The following is a 22,690-nucleotide window of genomic DNA, read 5'->3' as shown; positions in this document are numbered from 1 at the left end:
AAATACATAGGTACAATGATAACTTATGTTCTTTTAGGAAATATTATATAAAAGAGAACTGGCCAGTTATTCAACATATTTTATGGAACACATCTTATCTAGCGTAGTGTTGAAACATGTAATTGATTCATATAACTCCCTTCCTATTTAAATTTCTTTTCTTATCCATAAGTTATGAATCAAGAATTTAAATGAAAATACAACAAAAAAAAACTCATGATTCACTACAAGAAAATTTCTAAATGATGACATGCTTCTAGTCAAGGACCTACAACCAAAGCTATGACTAGAAGAATACAAAAAAACTAAACCTCCTCTCAACATGAGACACCAAAGCTAAAGTTCATTGGACTAAGGAGAATGTGAAAACATAACCTAAAACTCCATATTTGTAAATATTATATTTGTAAATATTATACTAGTATTTAATTTTGGAATTTGTATTATGAATATAGAATTTTCGTTGGGCTATGATGGACTTGTAGATAAAAGGTGTTTTTGGACCAAGAAATAAGCTTAAATTGGGCCACGAGTCTGACACATAGAATTAGGGTTTTTGGGTGTTGTTCCCTCCACCACCCCAAGTGCTCCTGCACCTCCTTACTAATTTCTTTTATTCCAAAAATACTCTACACCTCTCCACTATTTTCTTTTATTCCAAAATTACCCTACACCTTCCCACTATATTCAATAATCTTTCTCTTTCTCTCTCCACATTAATGGATCATTCACATGGTTCAGATTTAAACTTGTGATATATTGCAAAATTTTATTTACACTTTCTCTTAAATAAGCTTGATTCAATCTTATTTTCACTGTTCAATATATTTTTTTTTCTTCAAATCACTTAATAAATGGTAAAATTTTGTTCTAAATTTCTAGAAATATGTTTATATATATGTGTATTTTTTTTACATTTAATATCTATAATTTTTAACATTATATTATGTTTTAACTTACCGACATGTTTGACTCAAATAACTTGAATAAAGTATTTAATTTATTAGATAAATAATATAAAAATATTATTAAATACTTAAAATATAAAAGAAAAATTATTTGTTAAAGATTTGGTATTTATTTAGTTCTTTCGTCATTATAAAGTTAGTATATAATAATAATAATAATAATAATAATAATATATTATTTACTATTAATATTATTATGTTTATTATTTTGTATTTGCATCTAACCTTTAAGTTTATAAAATGGAAGTGGTAGAAGCACTAATATTGAAGTTTCCTCTCAATTTTATATTTTGCAATATATCACAAGTTTAAATCTAAGTCATATGAATGCTCCATTAATGTAGAGAGAGAAAGAGAAAGATAATGCTCCATTAATGCAAAGAGAGAAAGAAAAAGATTGTTGAGGATAGTGGGGAGGTGTAGGGTATTTTTGAAATAAAAGAAAATAGTGGGGAGGTGTAGAGTATTTTTGGAATAAAAGAAAATAGTGGGGAGATGCAGAAGTACTTGGGGTGGTGGAGGGAGCAACACCCAGGGTTTTTTTACCTAATTGATGCCGAACTTGTGGAGACCAAGCTTCTCCTTAGGTATCACTTGACAAAGAATATGTGATTTGCTTAGGTGCTTGCATGCACTCTTTTTGGCTTAAAATTCAATTTTCTAGATCACATTTCCATCTCATTTTTTAAGACACCGTACTCTTCTTTTCTCCTATAAAATAGAGGAATCTAAACTATGTGAAATTATTCATGAATATAATAGAGTTATTTTGATGACTCCCAATTACTCTCCTTTTGTAAGTTAACCTAGGCTAGAGTTCTCCTTAGTAACTTTCTCTAACCTCCTTCCTTAAGTGTTGGCTTAACCTCACTTGCAAGTTACACCAAATCACCATCACCAAACTATCTCTTATCTTTTTACTTGCTTTTGCACCTTTGTACTTTCAAGGACTCCTCGATTTCATACGCATGGAGTTCTAGCTCGAAGATGGACTCATCATCACTAAATAATGACTAATTTAAGTAGCCAAAAATATGTTTAATGAGCAATTTAAATATTAGTTTTCTAATTAAAGGTCAATTTAGAGACCAATTTATTTGGTAGTCAAAACCTTGGCAACTAGTATTAATGACTAATTCATAATAGAAACTATTTTAGTTATCAATTTAAAAATCAATTATAACTTTTTATTCATAATAGAAAATGTACTATATGAAATATACCGATCAGAGTTAATGGTCATTTATGGGCAGTTACCAGATATATTAGCAGATATATTAGCAGATACTAATAGGCCAGGTTACAAATATAGGTACTAATAATTGATTATTTGATTGCCTAAAAATATATTGCGTTAATGGTTAATCAATATGTTTGACTGCCACAAGCCCTATAAATACACAATTGACGTCCAGTTAAAATAAGATTGATCTATCCTAATAAAATAAAAGCCTCTTTGAAAAAGATATCTGACTTGAAGAAAGGATTGGACGATCGAAAGAGGGCAGAGAAAAAAAAAGACGACCCGACTCTCGGACAAATTCAACCGAAAGAGAAAATATTCTATTTACCAATAACTTTTAATTTATAAATTAATATATAAATTGATCATGACTAATTATTTATAGCCACTAAAATTGGTCATTATTTAAAAAATTTCTTGTAGTGATTGTTATCTCTTTAAGAGAAAACTCCACAACAAAATCAAAGTTTCAAACTCTTTATTTCTTTTTCCAAAATAATGTGATTTTGGAGCATACACAAACAAGTATTGACGAAAGAACACAGGGATAGTTTTCATAATCTATTCTTTGTGGGAAAAAAATATTAACTCTTATAACTCAATTCCCCTCATAAAGAGAAAATAATAATAATAATTTTTTTTCATGAGTTTATATATTATTGTTCTTCTAATAATATGAGGAAGAGTTTTTTTATGAAATGTCTCAATAATATATTATTTGGTATGAATCAGTCAATATTTTCCGGGATTTTATTTCTATAATGGAAAATCAATAATATTTATTTGAGTATTACATTTACCTTATAAGAAATATATAGGAAATAATTTATCCTTACGGAATAATATAATTTTAAATTTTCCTGTAGTTTTATTACTTTTTAATTAAATAATTTAATGTTCATATAGGAAGATAAAAAAGGTGAATCACTCTTCTCATGGTGAAAAATAATTATGCATATAGTGAAAATTAAAATCAACATTAATGAGGAAGTTAATGGACATTAAAGGTTACTTAGTAATGATGAAACAGGTCATTTAGATGGTCATCATGAATTCTGATAGAAAAAATTAAGTTTATTTTTGGTAATTTTTTAAATTAAAAAAAATCAAGTTTAATATAATAAAAGTAAATTATGGTAATCAATTCCATGAATTATTAATCCTTTTACAAATTATTCATCTTATTTTTTTCATCACACATGTTGACTTTATTTAGACTTCATTTAAGAGAATGAGCTGCAATTTCTATTAAATATAGAACTGTTGGGAAGAAAGGAAGATTGTAAAAGATCTATTCCATAAACTGGAAAAGTATTGATGTCAAAAAACGAGATGAGAGATTAACGATATTAACTCTTTCAATGAAATGGAAGTGACAATTCCTGAATGAAGGTAACAACTCGTGGAAGCTCAGTCAAATCAAAACATGGATGTGTGGGATGAAGCTCACGTACAACGGAACAACTTAATATGATGGAGACTTGAGAAATGTAAGGAATATGTGGATTTCAAAATAAATCTTTGATGATAAGCTGGTTATTTCTTTCTGACTTAAGAGAGAGAGTTGGACCGGGGGAACTCATGTTAGCCCAGTCTCCAATGAGACAGTTTTCTTTTTCCACCTTCGTAATTTTCTTTTTGTGTGTGTTTTCATAATTTTTTATTTTTGTCTTTACAATTTGAAATTTATTTTTCAACATCCGGATTATACTGCTCAAAAGTTAATAATAATCAAATTACACAGTTCAAATTTTAAAACTGATTTTCGAATTATGCCATCCAAAAGTTATTTCATTATCAACAAACAAGTGACTTCTAGATTATATAATTTGGTGACTTTCAGATTATATAAATTGAAATTCATTTAACTTTCAGATTATATAATTAAAAAAAATGACTTTTATATTGTATAATTTAAATAAAATGAAAAAAAAGGATTTTATGACGGTGTGGAAAGAAAATTACGGAGGTGCAGGAAGAAACTGTCCTCCGATGCTTTCTCTAAACGGGCTATTTCCTGAATATCTTGGATTTCTAGTTGAGCAGAGTAAATTGGATATCTCTTCCTGCGCCCCTCTTTTTCTTCTTACACCCCATAAAATTTTGAATTTCCATACCACCTCTAAACAAAATTATAATAAAAATTCCTGCATTTTTTATAATATTTTTCTGATTGAAAATTCTAAAAGAAATTCCTGAATCGGAAATATATTTTGGAATACTCAAAGATATATAAAAATACATTTTAGAATGAATGTTTTTCCAGAAATATCTTTTAAAACACTTTTTTCCAAAAAAAAAAACTTATATTTCGGAATCATTATTCCAAAAGATACTTTTGAATCGAAAATATTAAAAGACTTCTGAAACACACATTCTGAAATTTTATCTTTTATATTTTCCATATTGAGTATTCTTCTAGATTGAGAAATACCTTCTGGATTGAGTGTTCCAGAATCTAAAAAGCACACACCCAGTCTCTTCTAGCACCATATCTTTTTTATCATCCATAACTCCTTCTCATATGATTTTATTTATTTGCATGTTATGTCTAACTTAATTTCTTGATGAAGTTTTCAATAACACATAAAATGGAAGGAAGTGCAAGAAGGGAGGTGGAGGGGATGCAAAGGAAGAGGGAGGGGCGCAAGGGTGAATGGGAAGGGAAATTAGGGTTAGAGTTTTTATTATTGATTCAAGGATAAAATAGGTTTTTTATTAAATTAGGGGGTGCAGGAAGAAAACCATTGGGTGCAGGAAATAGCAGCCCAGTAAATGATATTTACTTTATTTAACACTTTTTGACTAAAAGATGAATTTAATAAATATGACTATTAAATTATTTAACAATGTTTTACTTTTAAAAAGATTCCCAAGAAAACAAAATAAAGTGTTTGCCTAATGAAGTTATTTCACTGAAAGGCTACTTCAAAAAGACACGAGTAGCTGTAATAAAATTTCATTGGGAGCAAATATATATTTAAGGAAATGTGTGAAAAACCATACAATATACGACTTTAAAACAAATTTTAATTATTTAAATAAATTATGCAATAGTCATGATTTTCAAGAATCAACTTATGAAAGATTTGTACATCAAATGTCCCTATAAATTAATAAGGAATAACATAATAAAAAGAAGAAGCACATACACAATTTGGTCTCTATATATACGTGCACAATATATTCTTTAATTTCCACACATTTTTTACATAGATTTTTGGGCTTAAAATCTATCATTTTAGTTTTTCTCATATTTTTCAATTTCTAATCATTACGATAAACTTTATTATAAAAACTAAAACAGATTCATGAGTATATTTTAAGGACTAAAGCTATAAAGCACCTACGTAAAACCTAAGTATATAAATTAAATAATCAAACTTATCCATAGCATATTGGCCAAAGATAATTTTACAAACATAATGGTTAGTTAAAGTTGTAACTAGCAAGTAGCTAGGGTGGATATATGATTTTTAACTCTATAAATTAAAAGGGCACAACTAGAGAAAGACGTAACAGCAAAGCTAGATTCACATCCTATAATTCTCTTAACAACATCATATACATGTCTTTACATATGCCCATAATAAAAAATCATAGGATACATCAAACTGTGCTGTCATTGTTGGAAACTTCATGAAAAAACATCAGAATCTTCACTGATAAGTCCCAGAAATATACAAGAGAATATATGATTATATATTTACAACAAATCTCGAGAAAATAAATTTATAAGACTTATTTATTTATATGTGTTACTATTTTGTCTACTTTTTTATATAACAGAAAACTCCAACTTACGTTATACATAGCCACCGATATCACGCTGGAAAGTTTTGTGAGAACGTTTAAAGTTGGACTTGAAACATTGATACATTACGTGTTCATGTAAGAGGGTTGAGTGAAAATTGGAAAACATTTGGAGAAGCATGTGGAAAATGTTCCCCGTATTCCCTTTCCCATTTGTAGATACTGTTGAGAAGTTCTTTAAAGCTGCATCAACGAAAGTATATAAATTGGCAGATTTTAATTTCTAGGCGAATGTGCGACGAGGCAGAGGAATCTGACATGCACATGCTTACAACCAACCTTCCAATTAAGGCTGCTGTGTTATCGTTTCCTTTTCCTTTATCTCTTTGTTCCTCCTTTATCAGAGTATATGTACAGCTCATGTTTCAATCTTCTTACAACATTATATCATTGCTTCAACAAACTTATTCCCTTAAATTCTCCCCGCCGTATCCACCATGCACTTTCCTCTAATATTCTATATATATTATTACATTTTTTTTCTAACTTTTTTATAACCCAACATTAGCACTAGAATGTGCAACATAAGTTCTCAGATCTGTTAACAGCAAACCTTTAATATCTATGAGAAAACTTAATATTAAAAGCTGAATCTAAGTTTAATTCAATCTTATAAAATTGGTTGGTAAAAGAATTCTAACAAAACCAAATCAAAACCACTGAAGACAGCAAAACCAACGCAGCCAAAGAGTCACATTCAGTAAGGCCTTTAATATAACTATTATGTCTGGCTGGTTTCGTATATAATAAAAGAATGTATGTATATATAAGAATTTATCTCAACAACAGGTTGCTTTGTTGGACTAAAGCTTTCTCCAATTCAGTGAAAACTCTTACCTTCACTACTTTATCCATGCTTTCAGATCACTGCCATAAAGAAATCCACCGGTTTATAACTGTGTAGAGAGTGCAATTTTTCCCCTTCTGTGGCTTGGAATTTTGTGTCTTTATAGCATCACTGCTGTATTGTGGCGAAGGATGAAGTTATTATAAATGTATCAATGAAATCTTGTTTATATCATAGCAACAAATATATAGTTCATTTGTAGGGTTAGTTTGTTTTTGGGCCTTTTGACCTTCTTTTTAAACAAAGATATAAAACTAGATAGTGGGTGTAAACCTTAATAAACCCGCCTATTCCTACAAACATCCCTACAAACCTAGAACTCAATTTTTTTTATGTATATCTATCTATCTATCTATATATATATATATATATATATATATATATATATATATATATATATATATGATTTGCTATCAAAAGTCTCTTCAACCAATGTATGAGGTTTGTTTTCCAAATGTTTAACCAAATGGACAATCATGCTCTGAATTTAGTGTTAGTATCTTCTTTAAATGATACTATTTTTATTACGCAGATCATAAAGAAAAAACATATAAAACAATGACAGTTTAATACTCACCCAAACAAATTGCTGAGTTGAAAATTCATTTTAATAATATCAGTATAGTAACATGTACTATACTATCTTAAGAGAAGACTTAAAAAAATCTAATTAAAATATTAATATTTTTGAGTTGCTTCTTAAAGATATTCAAACTCAACAGGACATATTAATTTTGGGTCCAAAGAGTCCACACTTGTTTTGTAGCTGTGAGGAATTAAAAATAAGATCTCATCACATTATAAAAGGTAGCTACTTTCCAAAAATTGTTTCCACTGCAATGATTCCAATAATATCATAAGTTTTAAACTCACCACATTCCACCAAGGAAAGAAGACAGACCGTCTGAGTGCGTGTCAAATAAGGTATCGTCAGTAAATTTTGACATTAAAATTAATTATCATAATCAAGATTAAAATAAAAAATTATGTAATTTTTAAAATGGCATCGTGACTTTCTTCTAATATTTATATATATATATATATATATATATATATATATATTAGTCTTAACCATTAACGCATAATTATATATTTTAACACAAAAAATAGTTAAACTTTATTTTTTTACTCCTAAAAAAATATTTCCATAACTCACCACGAAACTCTAAAAATAGATATACTTAACAAACATCAAGCATATATATCCATTACTTAATTGACAATAATTCCAGATAAATGTGATGGATTGTGAAGGAAATTTGTTTGGCAAAAATGCTAATTAATATGGATAATCATCATCCGGATTAAACCTAAAAAAAAGAGAGTCATTTTTCTTGTATATTGTCCATATCACTATAGAACTTTAAGGGGAAAAGAGTAATTAATTGGCATGAAGTGGAGACAAGAACAGAGGTACATGTGTAGGGTTTGAAATGATATAACTTAGACCCCATTATCCATTAACTCCCCTTCTAAGCAGAGAAGAAATTACAAACGACAAGTTTATGATGAAGATCATAGTCATTATCTAGTATACATCAATCACTAACACTATAGCCACCTATTTATTACAGGCATAATTGCTCTAATAGGACAATAAAATAATCAAATTAAGCGTGCGATTTTAATTGTCTGTAATTAGTTGTTGGGTGAGAGGGGCCCTTTCAGATAGTGATTTTTCATGTATAGTTTGCCAGTAAACAATTCTATATCATTGTCCATAAATTGGCTTCACTGCTTTATTGGTTTCTATGCGCTTGAAGCTAATCTATAAAGATTCGCTCAATTCATATCAATGTCGGTGCATTGTTTTCTACTGTTTTCTGCTTCCATTTTCCGGGTGGCTTTGCTAGAAGAATGCATGCAGGTGCTTATAATCGTATCAATTTTATGAGTAATATGATAACGTAACTATATAATAGACTCACTGATACGTCAAATCTCGCACACATAATAAATTCAACAAACTTGATTAGAATAAGTGTTCATATTATATTAAAAAGTAAATTTAAATTTCATTTATTTTTATAAGTTTTATCGTGTAAAAAACGACTTAATTAAAATGCGAATGCTGATGGGGTATTTATTTACTATTATTATTAAAAAAGACATATATTTGCTATATTAAATAGTACAGTTTTAAAATTATTTTAAAAAAGAAATATAATTAAACATATAGTTTAAAATTGCCTAATTAAAGGATGAGACCTCGGTAAAAAATGAACTGAAAATTCTCTCAACGGTTTTGTTGGTGGTGGGTTTGTTAATTCCAATTTGGTATGTGAGAAATTCGTCGTGTAGATCTCCGAACTCCAATTAGAAAGCTTAGGGGGTCTATGGAATTTTACTATTTTCCGACCCAGGGAATCTTTCCAACAATAACTTTTGTCAGCTTTCAAACCTCACTCATCGATCAATTTCATTGTGCTGGGATGATGACCTATACCTATGCATGTAAGCGTATTTTGCTGCTTTTAAGGTAGGGACCGTCCAACATGGCTAACAAAATCAACAATGCTAACAACCATTTATTCACCCTTCTTCGTCTCTTTTCCAATATGCATGACTCTTAACATTTTGTACACATTTTTGCTTTGCCTTTCAGGATCATGCTCTAGCTAGCTTCCATCCTTCCATGGTCTTGGGTCTATGAACAAGACATGTAATGTTTAAGCTAAAATCGCTTCTCTATTGCATGTGCTATACACACATATATAGATCGATAGGTATCCGATAGTGACCGTGCTTCTTGTTATAACGCGATATTCGAGGCTTTGGTGTAGATTTATATGCATATGGAACATAGAGGATCTATATACACCCAAACACAAACGCTTCCATTTCATGAAATATCGGAAATTCTATAGGTAATCAACATCCTTAATTAAAAGTTAATCACATGCAATGTTAGACTGAAGAGTTGTAAAAATGAGAAAAAGTCGAAATAAGAGGAGGCATGAGAAAGCTGTGGGCTGCATTCATGCGTAAGAAGAAACATGAGACATGAGTAGGGCCCGTGACCCATGTATATAGGAACATGGGTTTATTTAATTTTTACCCCCATACCATCCCATATCATGCATCTCCTTTCATGTTCTTATACTTCTATTTCTCTCATCAGGATAGACCATGTAGCTAATGACTGTCTAGTCAGCGTTTATCCAGACGATCATATGGTGTGTTATAGTTGATTAACGTCAAAACACTCTATAGTCATATTATCTCACTAATGGATCGGTGAGGAGTCTAGTTGATTGATAATCCAAATCCTTAAACCTTAATAACAATTGAGTTTACGGGTAAAAATATATTTATTGATTATTTGGTCATAATTAAACCTATACTAATGATAAATCTACTCTAGAACTTGAGATAGTGAAATAGAGGATTATATTTATTTTAAATTTAATATTTTATTATGTTAATCAAACGATCATATTTCGGACTCAAAGACTTGAGTGTCGGAATACCTTTAACATATATTTATTTGTACAGTTTTAACAACTAGTAAAAAGAGAGTTAAAAACAACATAATTTAAACTTTGGAAATAGTTTTAGAAGTGAGTGTGACATTGTGGCTAGGATTATTTGGTTGTGATCCGAGACTATCAAAAACAAGTTCAAAGGTTAAATATGTAAAATCATTGTTTTATACTTTAAAAAAATTTTAAAAAAAAGTTTTCTAATACTAATTTATTTTAGGTATAAAAAAAGTTTGGAAGAATTTTTTTAATACTAATGTTTCAGATGACGGGAAAAAAAAATGTCAATCGGTTTTGATATTTAGATGGAGGCAGAAGAAAATGAAAAGAGAGATGAGGAAGGCAATGGTATGGCCCTTGACGGAACCAATATAAACAGTATGCATTTGGCTGCCCGCGCGCACTGCCCGCGTTGCCCAGTCTGTCGTCTTTAGCCAGAGCTGGTATCGTTTCCGCTCTGCCCGCTCAAGTGCATGCCAACTTTCCGTTGTTTAGGAAAGGAAAGGAATAAAGTTAATTTTGCATCCGAACTGAACATAGCAGCGAAAAGACTCACTCCCTCACTGTCTCTATCTCTAATGCCAATTCCTGTAGCATAGTATGTAATATAATGTGCAGTGCATGCATGAATGTACCAAAAACACAAAAACAAGAAAAAGCCAAAAGCCAACTCCTTCTCATCTTCTCAATCACTCACTCTACCTCTCCGGAAGCCACGCGGGTTCATTCCTCTCACTAACACCATTTTTTCTTTCTACATCCATCACATCATATAACAAATTACTATCCCAATAATTCATATTCCCAGTTTCTCCGTCTTTCACTTTCCCTTTCCCTTCTACTAATTTCCTTGATTCTTCGTATAAGCATGATTCTCGTTTTTCAATTTTCATTTGTTAGTCGCAATCAACGTTTTGGTCCACATTTCTATATGTAACGAACATGTCGTAAACTTCAATTTCCTTTTGCCTAGTTGGACCAAGTGTGGAAGATATCGCAATTTTGGACTGTTGCTGGTTTTTTATAATGTTGGGGGATAAATGCTTTTATATTATATATTAATTAATTAATAATTCTCAGTGCTCCGTCAATTCCATTAGATTTTATAGCAAGAGTGAGGGGACAATATCGGATATAAATATTTTAAACAACCAAGATTTTGTTGAGATTTCACCATTTAATGGATTGCTTCGACAGTTATGCTATCTTGCAACTTAAGTGATAGTATCATTTATTATCATCAACACCCTCACTCAATCAATCAATACCTTAATTGACAAACGGTTCTGCATATAGGAAACATAGAGACCCTCTTTTTTCATGAGCTTTTTTACCACTTTCTTCCTCTAACTAAAATTTTCTTGTCATTTATCATCACCTTTGGAAAATGCTTTAGGGTCAAAATGCATGGTTAAAACAGAAATTTACGCGTTTGCACAAAATTATTACTACTACTTGATTGAATGATTGCGGTTACTCTGTCAGCTCCGTGTGTAATCGCTCTGTTATACATGATTACAGTTCATATGACCATGCGTGGCAAGCTGACAGATTCATAAGATGATGCTCACTTTGTCTTGTTTTCATTAGGTAAAGTATAAAAGTAATGGACATTATAAATTGGTGAACACAACTTCTGGTCAAGAAGACCCGAGTCTATGTTTTCTAATTTGTACAATTTCTCATCACTGCATGCTTTTTGGACAGTTCATGTCATATCAGATGAAGACGCAAAAGCGTTCTTGTCATCTCTTCCAATTCAACCATCGTTCATCCAATTTAAGTTTGGAAATGTTTATCTGTGTTCCACGTGATGTTTATTTTCTATCTTTAACAACCTTTTTTAGTAATATTATATATTCTATTTATATTATTAACTATTAATTTAACTGGCACCATACATATATTAATAAATCTTCTATTTTGTATAAATAAAAGTTATAAGAAATAAAATAAGAAAAACGCATCTGCTCATTTTTTTTAATGATAATACAAATAATTTTCTTTTATTATAATAATTATAAAACTAAATATAATTATTAATATACTTTATTAGATATTTTATATTAATAAAAATACGTATTAATTATTTATACATATATATAATTAAATATGTTTTTAATTCCTTCATTTGATTTGATGTGAAATTTGTTTATTTTAAAAAAACATTATTTATTTTGACCTTCAAAATTTTAAAATAAATTAATATAATCCTTTTAGTTTAATTAAGTTAAATATATTAATTTTTTTAACGTATCAATATGTAAATAATTCAAATGTTAATATAAAATACATTTTTAACACAAAAAAATTAACATAATTGAATAAAAAACTATTATATCAATTATTTTTAAAGTTGATGAGTTTGTATCAAAATTTTGAATATAAACAAATTTTAATATATTAAAATTTAAAGACTAAAAATATATTTAATTTTTATATATATTAATAACTTTTAAAATTGATAGCTTTTAGTCTATTTTGATACTTTTTTAGTTTAGTAACTAAATTAGCGATCAAATATATTTATCATTTAAAACTTAATTGTTGACTTAAAACTATTCATTTTTCAGACATAATCATTTTTTTAAAATTGGTTGATGTAATATTCGTTGTCTAGTTGACAAGTGTAGGCTTTTAGGCTTTGTTAACTTGAATGAATTTGGGAGAGAGTAATTGAGGGGATTTGAGAGAATTTGAAGATAATTTTTTTTTTTGTTTATTTGAGTGGATTTGGAGGTTAGTGAGTGTGGATTTGAAAGTAAAGTTTGTGAGAATTAGTGTAGAATTTGATTGATATGACAGATTAAAAAAAATTAATTCTAAATTCACTCTCACTTACCTCCAAATCCACTCAAATAAACAACAAAAATTTATCTTCAAATCCTCTCAAATCCGTTGAATTACTCTCTTCCAAATCCATTCAAGTAGACAAAGTCTTAGGGATTAGAATTTCAGTTACAACTTTTTAATAAAAAAAATAATAATAAAGTTACTTAAAATATTCACAAATTAATTATATTGCAAGATGGAAAAAATATATAAATTTTGATGACAATCTTTTGTTAGTAATGTTATTTGATAATTTCAGATGTTATTGCTAATGAACATTTTAATTTCTAAAAATATAAATAAAATTTAAAACTCAGACAATCTAACAAAAGTCACAAGTCAAATACATTAAATATAAAATAAATATTTCACAAATTAAAAGTGAAATAAGCCTCCATTAACATTAATTAAGATGTTTTTGGTTTTTGCCACCTTATCAATAAAAATAGATATGGTATTTATTTAATTTAAAATTTTAAGACAAGTTTATAATTTTTTTACATGGTATTTACTTTATTTTTTTATTCATTGTTAGTCATTTTACCAAATACTATCATTAATACTTTAATCAAAATAATTTGTAGTAGAATTTTGGTGGAAACGGGATTGACATTAAAGAGTCAGTTTGGTGGAATAGTTATGTTACATTTATTGATCATATTTCTATATGTTCTCCAATATTTTTCTCCTTAATTTTAACATTTGGAGCAAGTTGAACATTTAACTTAGTTATTTTATTTTATATTTCTTTTGTCATCTCTAAAGTGACTCATGATGTCACTGACATAATAGACTATAAATATGTTAAAAATTGAAAACCTAAATATAGAAAATTTTAAATCAAACGAAACTTTAATTAATTGAGGTCTTAACTATCTTATTCTGAAATACAACTAAAGTGAACACATATAATTAAGATACTTTAAAATTTGAAAAAAAAAATCGTGTTATAAAAATAATATATATATATATAATATTGAGAAAAATTAAATATACTTTCTTTGTTAGTTTCATGACTTTAAACGAAAATCTAAATATTTGTTTATTATGTGAACACAAGAGGGGGGCGGAACTTTGTCAATAACACATCAAAATCAAACTTTTGCATGAGGCATTTAAGTGCGGTTTGACCCAATCAATTCTCACGTTTTTCTGTGTTCATCTCTTCCAAACCGATTTTAATAACAGTTTTTCTCTTTATCTTACAATGAAGGGAATATTAATCAAAATGAACTATTTATCATTCATCACAAACAAATGGATTATAATGCTAATCAAATATTATAAAAAAGTATTCTCAATAAATAATTTTAAATTATCAATAAATATAAAGTATTTACTGATTGTGAAATGCAATTAAAATCATGCAAACTACATTTTTTATTTCGTTGTATATATACAGTTCAATCAAACACGGCGTTACGGTCATACCATCGATATTCAAGTGAGAAAAATGTGAGTATGAAATATCTACGGGAAAACTAAAAAACTAAAGATACCATTACGAGTGAAGTTAGGTAAAGTGGACCAGAGAATTAGCACAGGAATTAACAAGGAAACATATAATCATTGCTAATTCCCTACCTACCATCATAGTTATATATAAATATCGAACTTTACTATTTTAAATCAATATTGGTTTAAATGTCTCTAGATTTTCTTTTTTCATTTCAACTTAATAGCTTCTTCTTCTCTTTCTTTCCCTAAAAATTAACTACATGATATAAATATGTTTTTTTATCCCCTTTATGTCAGTTTTTGGCTAATTTTTTATTCGACATAATTAGAAACTGAAAATTATTGGGAGATAAAATTGATATTTCGGTTTTATTCAATCACAAGTGTGGTAGTTTTGGTATATGAATTGGTAAAATTAATTATTATAAAAGACGTGTCTGCGTGTTACATAATTAAAAAAAAACTAATAAATTTATACATTATTATTTTTTAGTTAAAGAGCATTTAATCCAAAAAAAAATCATCATACGAAATTTTGTAAGAAAGAAAACCATACAATTAAGTCTTAGCTTATAAGTCATATATATGCTACTTCCATTGACATATCATATTGAAGATTTTAAATCTGTATTTCTAATCAAATACCTTTAATATTTTTTTAATCAAATCTAGTTAACATATATTGTGAGACTCATTATTCGTCCCTTCTATTTGATGAAAGAAAAGAACACGTGTTTCCATCTCGATTTACATGCCGCGTACCACACCATGACCCATGATCGCATATCAATTTTTTCTTTTTCGTATAATTGCAACAAAATTGATAACACATTTTATTATTGAAATTAGAAATAGTGTCTATTTACAGGACAAATATATTTGAGAACAATATGACCTTATAAATTGATATTTGTGATAATGAATTAAAATTAAATTTTTTTATAATATAATATCAATTTTTTTCCTAATAAAGTTTATTAAGCCTATCTTAATGTTATTAAACCATCCATAAATATATTGCAATAAAGTATTTTTTTTTTGTTTTCTATTTTGATAAAGAGAAGGATAAATTGATTTGGGATGTGCAGTGACAATATATTTTTAAGTTGGGAGCAGTAGGGACAATCAGCTTTACACGTATTTCCATGTGATTGCCCCTATTCTAGTCTCCTTTGAACTTGCAATGATTTTTTTTAGAACATGAAGCATCTTTACTTACGGAATTCGTTATCCCTCACATTAGGATTATTATTTAAGAAAACATTCATTACTTCTGCTTTAATTGCTGCTTTATATTACGTTTCGCTGTTGATCATACATGATTGATTAAACATATAAACATTCTGACAGACCAGACGCTAAAAGAACTTATACATGTAACGAGGACAAGAAATTTACAGTATTATGTACAGCATATATAAATTAAGACCAAATTAACACAAAGATGAGTAAAAATTCGTAAGAGAAAGAAAGACGAATTAAAACCTGTTAAATGTTGTATTGTGGTCATGCATATAGAAAGGGAAAATAATAACATATTATGATCCTTAGAAAATAATAATAACAAGCCTTTATATCGGCATTCATTAGTCCTTAGTGGGACAGGCAAAATGATATCTTCTTCTTACATAATTGGTTGTGCAAGACCACACGTATGACATAATAAGTGTAATGATCAAGGCTTTTAATATATGTTTTCTGAATCTGGTTCAAATCCTAAGATAAGAGTAATCATGAAGTTTAAGAAACAAGAAAAGAAATTATTGTACTTTAAAATTTTATATAGATTTTAGATACTGTGATTCCAAATTTCTCTCTCTGTCGCTTTCTTAGTAAATACTGAAATTCGTTTGAGTATTAGTCCGAAACATGTCATAAGAGGTACTAATAAATTTTATGTCTCTCTTTAGTATTAAAAAGATTACCATTTCACATGTTAGTAGAAGAATAAATGTAATGGATAATAGAAAAAAAAAGTTAACAATCATAGTTAATTTGAATGAAAGTATAGACTTGCAACATAACAATTTTCCGTGTAATAATATAGGTTGTCTCGAAATACAAATTCCAACATGAAAAGAGATTGTCGTTTGTGAGATGAATGGGGTAAAAATGGGAGGTGATGAGTGATGGTTGTCTTTGTCCACATGGAGTCTATAAAAGAATTTATAAATAATATGATGGAAGTCCCATTCTAAACATTGGTTGGCAAGAAGCAAGAAGGACCTAACCGACAAGGAAGCAGTCCTAGCTATCAGCATAAAACAACCAAGCAACCCAATTGAGTTCAATTCGCAAAGCTCATTCAATTTCATCGTATGCTTCATCCTACAATATTCTCTCTCCCCCCATTTCCCGCATACACAAATATATACCAAACCTACTTTCTTTTGCTTTTCTCCACCACTAACGCAAAAAGACTCACCACTCATCACCACACCACCCTTTTGCTTTTGCGTGTTTTTGGATTGTTCTAGATCTAAAAGATAAAGATGATCCAAGAACTCTTGGGTGCTGCTACTGCTAGCCTTATAGCAGGAGAAACAAAAATCTCCATTAATAATAATGGAGGAGGAGGAGGACGACTTCTACTAACACCACCCGCACCGTCTTCTCCTTCTCCGTCTCCTTCTTGCACAACAACCATCACCACTTCCACTAACACCGCCACTTCTTCCAACTCAGACAACCAAAATTTGAGGTGCCCTCGTTGTGATTCATCAAACACTAAGTTTTGTTACTACAACAACTACAACCTCACTCAGCCTCGCCACTTCTGCAAGACATGTCGCCGCTACTGGACCAAAGGTGGCGCTCTCAGGAATGTTCCCATCGGAGGTGGCTGCCGGAAAAGCAAGACCTCCGGCATGTCCAACTCGGTGGGAAAGCAGGCCGCCACAACAAAGATGAAAGCAGTGGCATCGGAGCTTGGAAGGCCACAGGGACTCTTTGACCAAGAGCTTCCACAAACCTCAATCCTTTGGGGCTCACCGCAAAATACTCAACTCATGGCTTTACTAAGAGCTACCCAAAGCCAAAGCCAAAGCCAAAACCAAAACCAAAACTCAAACCCTAACCCTAACCCTAGTCTCGTGTCAATGGCCGTCAAGAGAGAAGGGAACTTATCGGAATCTCACTCGCACATGGTCACTGAGTCATTTCTCCCAAATGGGTTGCTGAATAGTACTAGAACTGGTCTAGGATACGATGGTGTGGGAGAACTTCCTTCACTGGGTCTATGCAGCTCCTTTTGGAGGAATAATCAAAATCAGAATCAGCAGCAAAGCAACGGTTTTGTACTTGGAGAACAGCAAAGTGTTGGAGTTCAAGAACTTTACCACAAGTTCAGGTCATCATCGTCAGTTCATTATTGTGGTAGTGATAATTCACCGGTGTTTCTCGGCAACATGCCTTCATCATCTTCTTTGTCCAACATTTTGGAATCATCTTCAGTTTCTGGCAGCGAATTCGGGTGCTGGAATCCAACCCTTTCCTGGGGTGATCTTCCCACAACAAGTGGAGCATATCCTTAATCAACCGCAGTAACTATATTTCCTCTTTTTTATTTACCGTTTTCTTTCAGCGTTAAATACAGAACTCCTTAATTTATAGTTTATAGTTGTTAATCTGTATTCTAGAGTCTTTTCTTCTTCTTTTTTGTTCGGTCGTTTTGGGGTGGATAATTAAAGAATATGTACGTGTAGGTAGCATTAGAATTTTTTTTCCCACTTTCGTTTCTTTCTATCATTTGCTTCCGTCTGCATGTGTTTCTGGTTGATGGTGTCTTAGCTCTCTTAAATTCAAGGAATGGAAAATACAGTGTTTCTGCATCTTTACTTTACATTGAATTTCCTTTTTAACTTTTTCTCCCGTTTCTTTACTTTACCTCTAAATTCCTAATATAATTTTTTGTGGCTTCTAAGCAGTAAGGGGCTAACTGGTGTGGGCCTCTACATAAGTAGTTAAATATTTACAACATGGTGTGAATGCAGAGATTTAGGGTGTGTTGACGTTATGCCAAAGGTAACAGTGAAGCTATATTTTAAGAGACTTAAAAAATAGAGTAAAGCTGGGAACAAGAATATCTGATGTTGATAAACTCAAAAACTTTAGGGTTTAGTTGTTAAGAAGTGAAGGTGGTGGAGGCATGGTGTGTAGCATATGGGAGTGCTAGATTTTGTTTTGTTACGAGAAATCGGTGAATCTAATGCAAAAGCAGCCTTTGGAAAAAGTTTCCTCAAACAGAACTAGATTCTGGATGTTGGTTGTGAGCAATCCACCACCAATTGGTTCGACACAGACTTCACTGAGCAACCATGCCTCACTTCTGCTTCTCTGCTCGTCGACTATTTTATTTGTTTATTCATTTTTAATTTGAAAAATAAAAAGCCTCTCCTATCGCAATCTAACACACACAACAATGTTCTTCTAACCTATATCCATGCACTTTTGTTGCTAAGTGTGAGTCTAAGAATTGACACTCACCAACGTTTAATAAGAACGGCTACAAGTGGTTTTCTTTGAATGATTGAAATAGTGTTCTTTAATGTTAAAATTTTAAAATGCTAATGTTTTAAAAAATAAATAAAATAATACAAAAATAGTTTACCATGTCATTAAATTTACGTCTAACTCGTAGAAAATATATGTAAAAATGTGTGATAGTATTTTTATAATTAAGTGATCAAAATTTATATTTAACCTATAAACATCAGACATAAATGTAGATCTTCACATTTAATCATTATAGGTTAAATATATATTTATGTTTATCAACTACATGTTAGATGTAAATTTACATCTTAATTAGGATAAGACGTAAAGTAATTAACATACATAAATTTAAGTATTGGAAATGTTTGTTTATAACATTGTTTAATGACCAATACTATATGGTAGGCTTTACAAGCAAATTCTATACAGATTGTTCCAAAATCAGCATAACTTCCACCACTTAAGACAATAACAAGAATAAAGGTGTGAAAGTTTTCTAATTTCTTACAAAAATGTCATCACTTAAACCTTTTATGTTGTGTTTAGGTATAATTAGTGTAAAAAGTCTTCTAATTTATTACAAAAATGTTACTATGTTCACTTTTTATACCTATCTAACATAGAAAGTTCTAAAATAATTATAATTATGATATTACGTCACTTATTAAATGGATTGTAATAGACATAAAAATCATCATAAAAAGTTATTTTTGCACTAATGATAAAACATATAAACATATAGGAAAGTACTACAATTTTATTATTCAATATTTTAAATGAAAATGATAAAAATTAATCTTTATTTTATATTATTTATAACATTATTTAAGAAAAAAATTATTCAATTTAAAAATATAACATACATCAACACACACAAAAAATAATATATATATATAAACAACAGCAATAAAAGTAACTAGACTCATGAAAAAATATTAAAATTTTAAATACTCGATAAAAATTTAAATAAAAATTATTTAAAAATATCCAAATTTTATAAATTAATTAAAATTATCCAAAATGTATAAAAAAAACATTAAGTCTTAAAATATAGAAACACACTATTCGACAAATTCCGGGTAGTTAGTTCATATCTAAATTCGCGGATTTCATACTTCCTTTGTCAAAACATGAAATTAAATGGTTGTAAGCTTTAGAGCTTTTGACTTCATAATCAAACATTTTTCTCCTTCTTTGTTAAGGAACTCTAGTACGAAGTTCTTTGAGAAATTGACTGTGAAAAATTATATGCATAGACACATCTTGTAAAGGACGATAACACATGGATATTATTCATTTTTTTCTATTTCTTTTCTTATCATAATTTTCTATTATGCCTATAATTTTTTTCCTATTACTATTTCTCTGTGTTGATAGACTCGTTCAAGGGTTTTTCATATATATATATATATATATATATATATATATATATATATATATATATATATATATATATATATATATATATATATATATATATATATATATATATATATATATATATATATATATATATATATATATATATATATAAACATATTTAGTTCAAACAAGAACTGTTTATTTTTATATTTAGAATATGAAGACGTGTGATATAAGCAACTGTGATACACATACGAGATCGTTTTGGAAAGAAGAGAAATATTCTTTTTACGTATGCATGCCTTTCACCTCGGTTAAAATTGTTTAGTGAACGTATTATTTTTTGTAACATCCCAAAAAATATAGTTTTAAAATATATTTAAGGACTTTTACATTTACAATAAAATAGAACAGTTATAAAGAAAAAGTAAAGTTAATTTACAGTTATCCTAAAATAACCATAAATTAAAAACTTTACAGAAACAATACTAATACACACCAAAAGAGCTTACCGATCGGTCATACAAGTGTATCGACCGAACGGTTCTACACAAATACAACAGGAGTACAAGACCGAACGGTCTTGCTCTTAAACTACCTTCTTCTTCTAGCGCTTGCACCAGAGAGTCATCTGCACCTTCTGCTCACACCCACCAGGTGCTCATTGCAAAGACAAGGACGACCAAACGGACCACACGACAAGACAGGAAAATAAGGATAAACTAGTATAATTTAATTAATTCAGTACAACATATAATACACACAAATCTGAGATAAATCAATAGGTCAATCATACAACAACCAATCATACATTTCCAACCATAACCATACGGTAGTACATGCAATCACGACCACTTTACTCTGACTGTCCGGACTGTATGAATTCTATGTAGCTACGACATTTTTGCACCCGAGTGATGTAATAGCTGGGATGCCCTCAACAGCTGCCACCCAAGGTTAGTCCGTTCTGCCCAAGTTCACCTTATGGTTTAGGACCTCCTGCCATTCTCACACATGACTTACTCCTCTCTACTTGAGAATGAGTAATCACAGAATATCAGGATAAACGCCAACTAAGCATAACCACATTCATACTTTACCACTCCATAACCAATCTTGAGATATTCCTCCTTGGAATACTCCTTCATATCCATATTATTCCATTCATATCACATTATAAATATCTCTTAATACATTCACATTACATTAGAATTATCATACCATATTTCAGTACCAACATATTTCCTCATCCATCACATTTAAGTATAATCAAACTAATCAGTAAAATAACCATCATTCTTGAACACGACCGAACGAAAAAGATGCACTTAACCTATTAACAAGACTGAACGGGAGAAACTCTCCCTACATACTAACATGACCGAACGATCATTGAAGAGTAAGACTCAAGCATGAGCCGAACACAGTTTTAGGGCCGAATACTAGAACAACCGAAAACTAGAGTTAAACCGAACGTTTTTATCTTATGCCGAACACTATCGGCTTGGACTGAACACTCTGAGACTGGTGGAGACCAAACGGTTTCTCACTTCCCAAAGACAGGACCGAACGATTCATAACAGATAAGACTAAAGGAGTGGTCGTACACTATTTAGGACCGACCACTAAGAGAGAGCTCATTAACAGGTAAGGCCCATCAGAGGCCGAACGTAGTTAAGACCGAACACCAATACCAAACCGAGTACCAGTGCAAGACCGAGCGTTATCACTAGCCTAACGGCTAGTACGAGACCGAGCGCTACTAAGGTCGAACAGTCATGAACTGGGAGGACTTCAAAGACACCGAACCCAATTAATAACCGAACGCAAAAGAAAACCGAACGGCCAAATCAGAGCATGGCCGAGCGGTCAACCACGAACCCTCAGTTTTCTGCATAATTCTGCAGAAACTTCTGCAGAATAATGAACACATCAAATTTTACCAAAACTAAACATTTTTACAAACTTCTAATCCTCCAAACATGAATCATACACATTTCTAAACTAAACTAAGAATACCTAAACCTTTCTAACATCATTTAAAGAGTTTCATCTCAGATTTGAGAGTCAATTATGTAGAATCATCAACTCAAGGACCAAAAATCAGATTTCCTAACTTTATTACAGTTTTAAGTAACTCAAGGGTTCTAACAAGTCTTATACCACTTACCTAGATTCTCTATACCGACCA

At 30.1% G+C, this 22,690-nt stretch overlaps 1 protein-coding gene across 1 annotated transcript; it reads left to right on the top strand.

Annotated features, from left to right (window-relative positions):
* The first annotated feature begins 16,826 nt into the window (after positions 1 to 16,826).
* On the top strand, positions 16,827 to 18,473 carry LOC108335833 (dof zinc finger protein DOF2.2). Its single transcript, XM_017572006.2, has one exon. The coding sequence runs from the start codon at positions 17,136 to 17,138 to the stop codon at positions 18,174 to 18,176; it is 1,041 nt and encodes a 346-aa protein (XP_017427495.1). The 5' UTR covers positions 16,827 to 17,135; the 3' UTR covers positions 18,177 to 18,473.
* The last annotated feature ends 4,217 nt before the right edge of the window (positions 18,474 to 22,690 follow it).

The sequence above is a fragment of the Vigna angularis genome, chromosome 10 (genome assembly GCF_016808095.1).
Source record: "Vigna angularis cultivar LongXiaoDou No.4 chromosome 10, ASM1680809v1, whole genome shotgun sequence".
NCBI lineage: Eukaryota > Viridiplantae > Streptophyta > Magnoliopsida > Fabales > Fabaceae > Vigna > Vigna angularis.
This window is presented reverse-complemented; position numbering and strand designations above follow the sequence as displayed.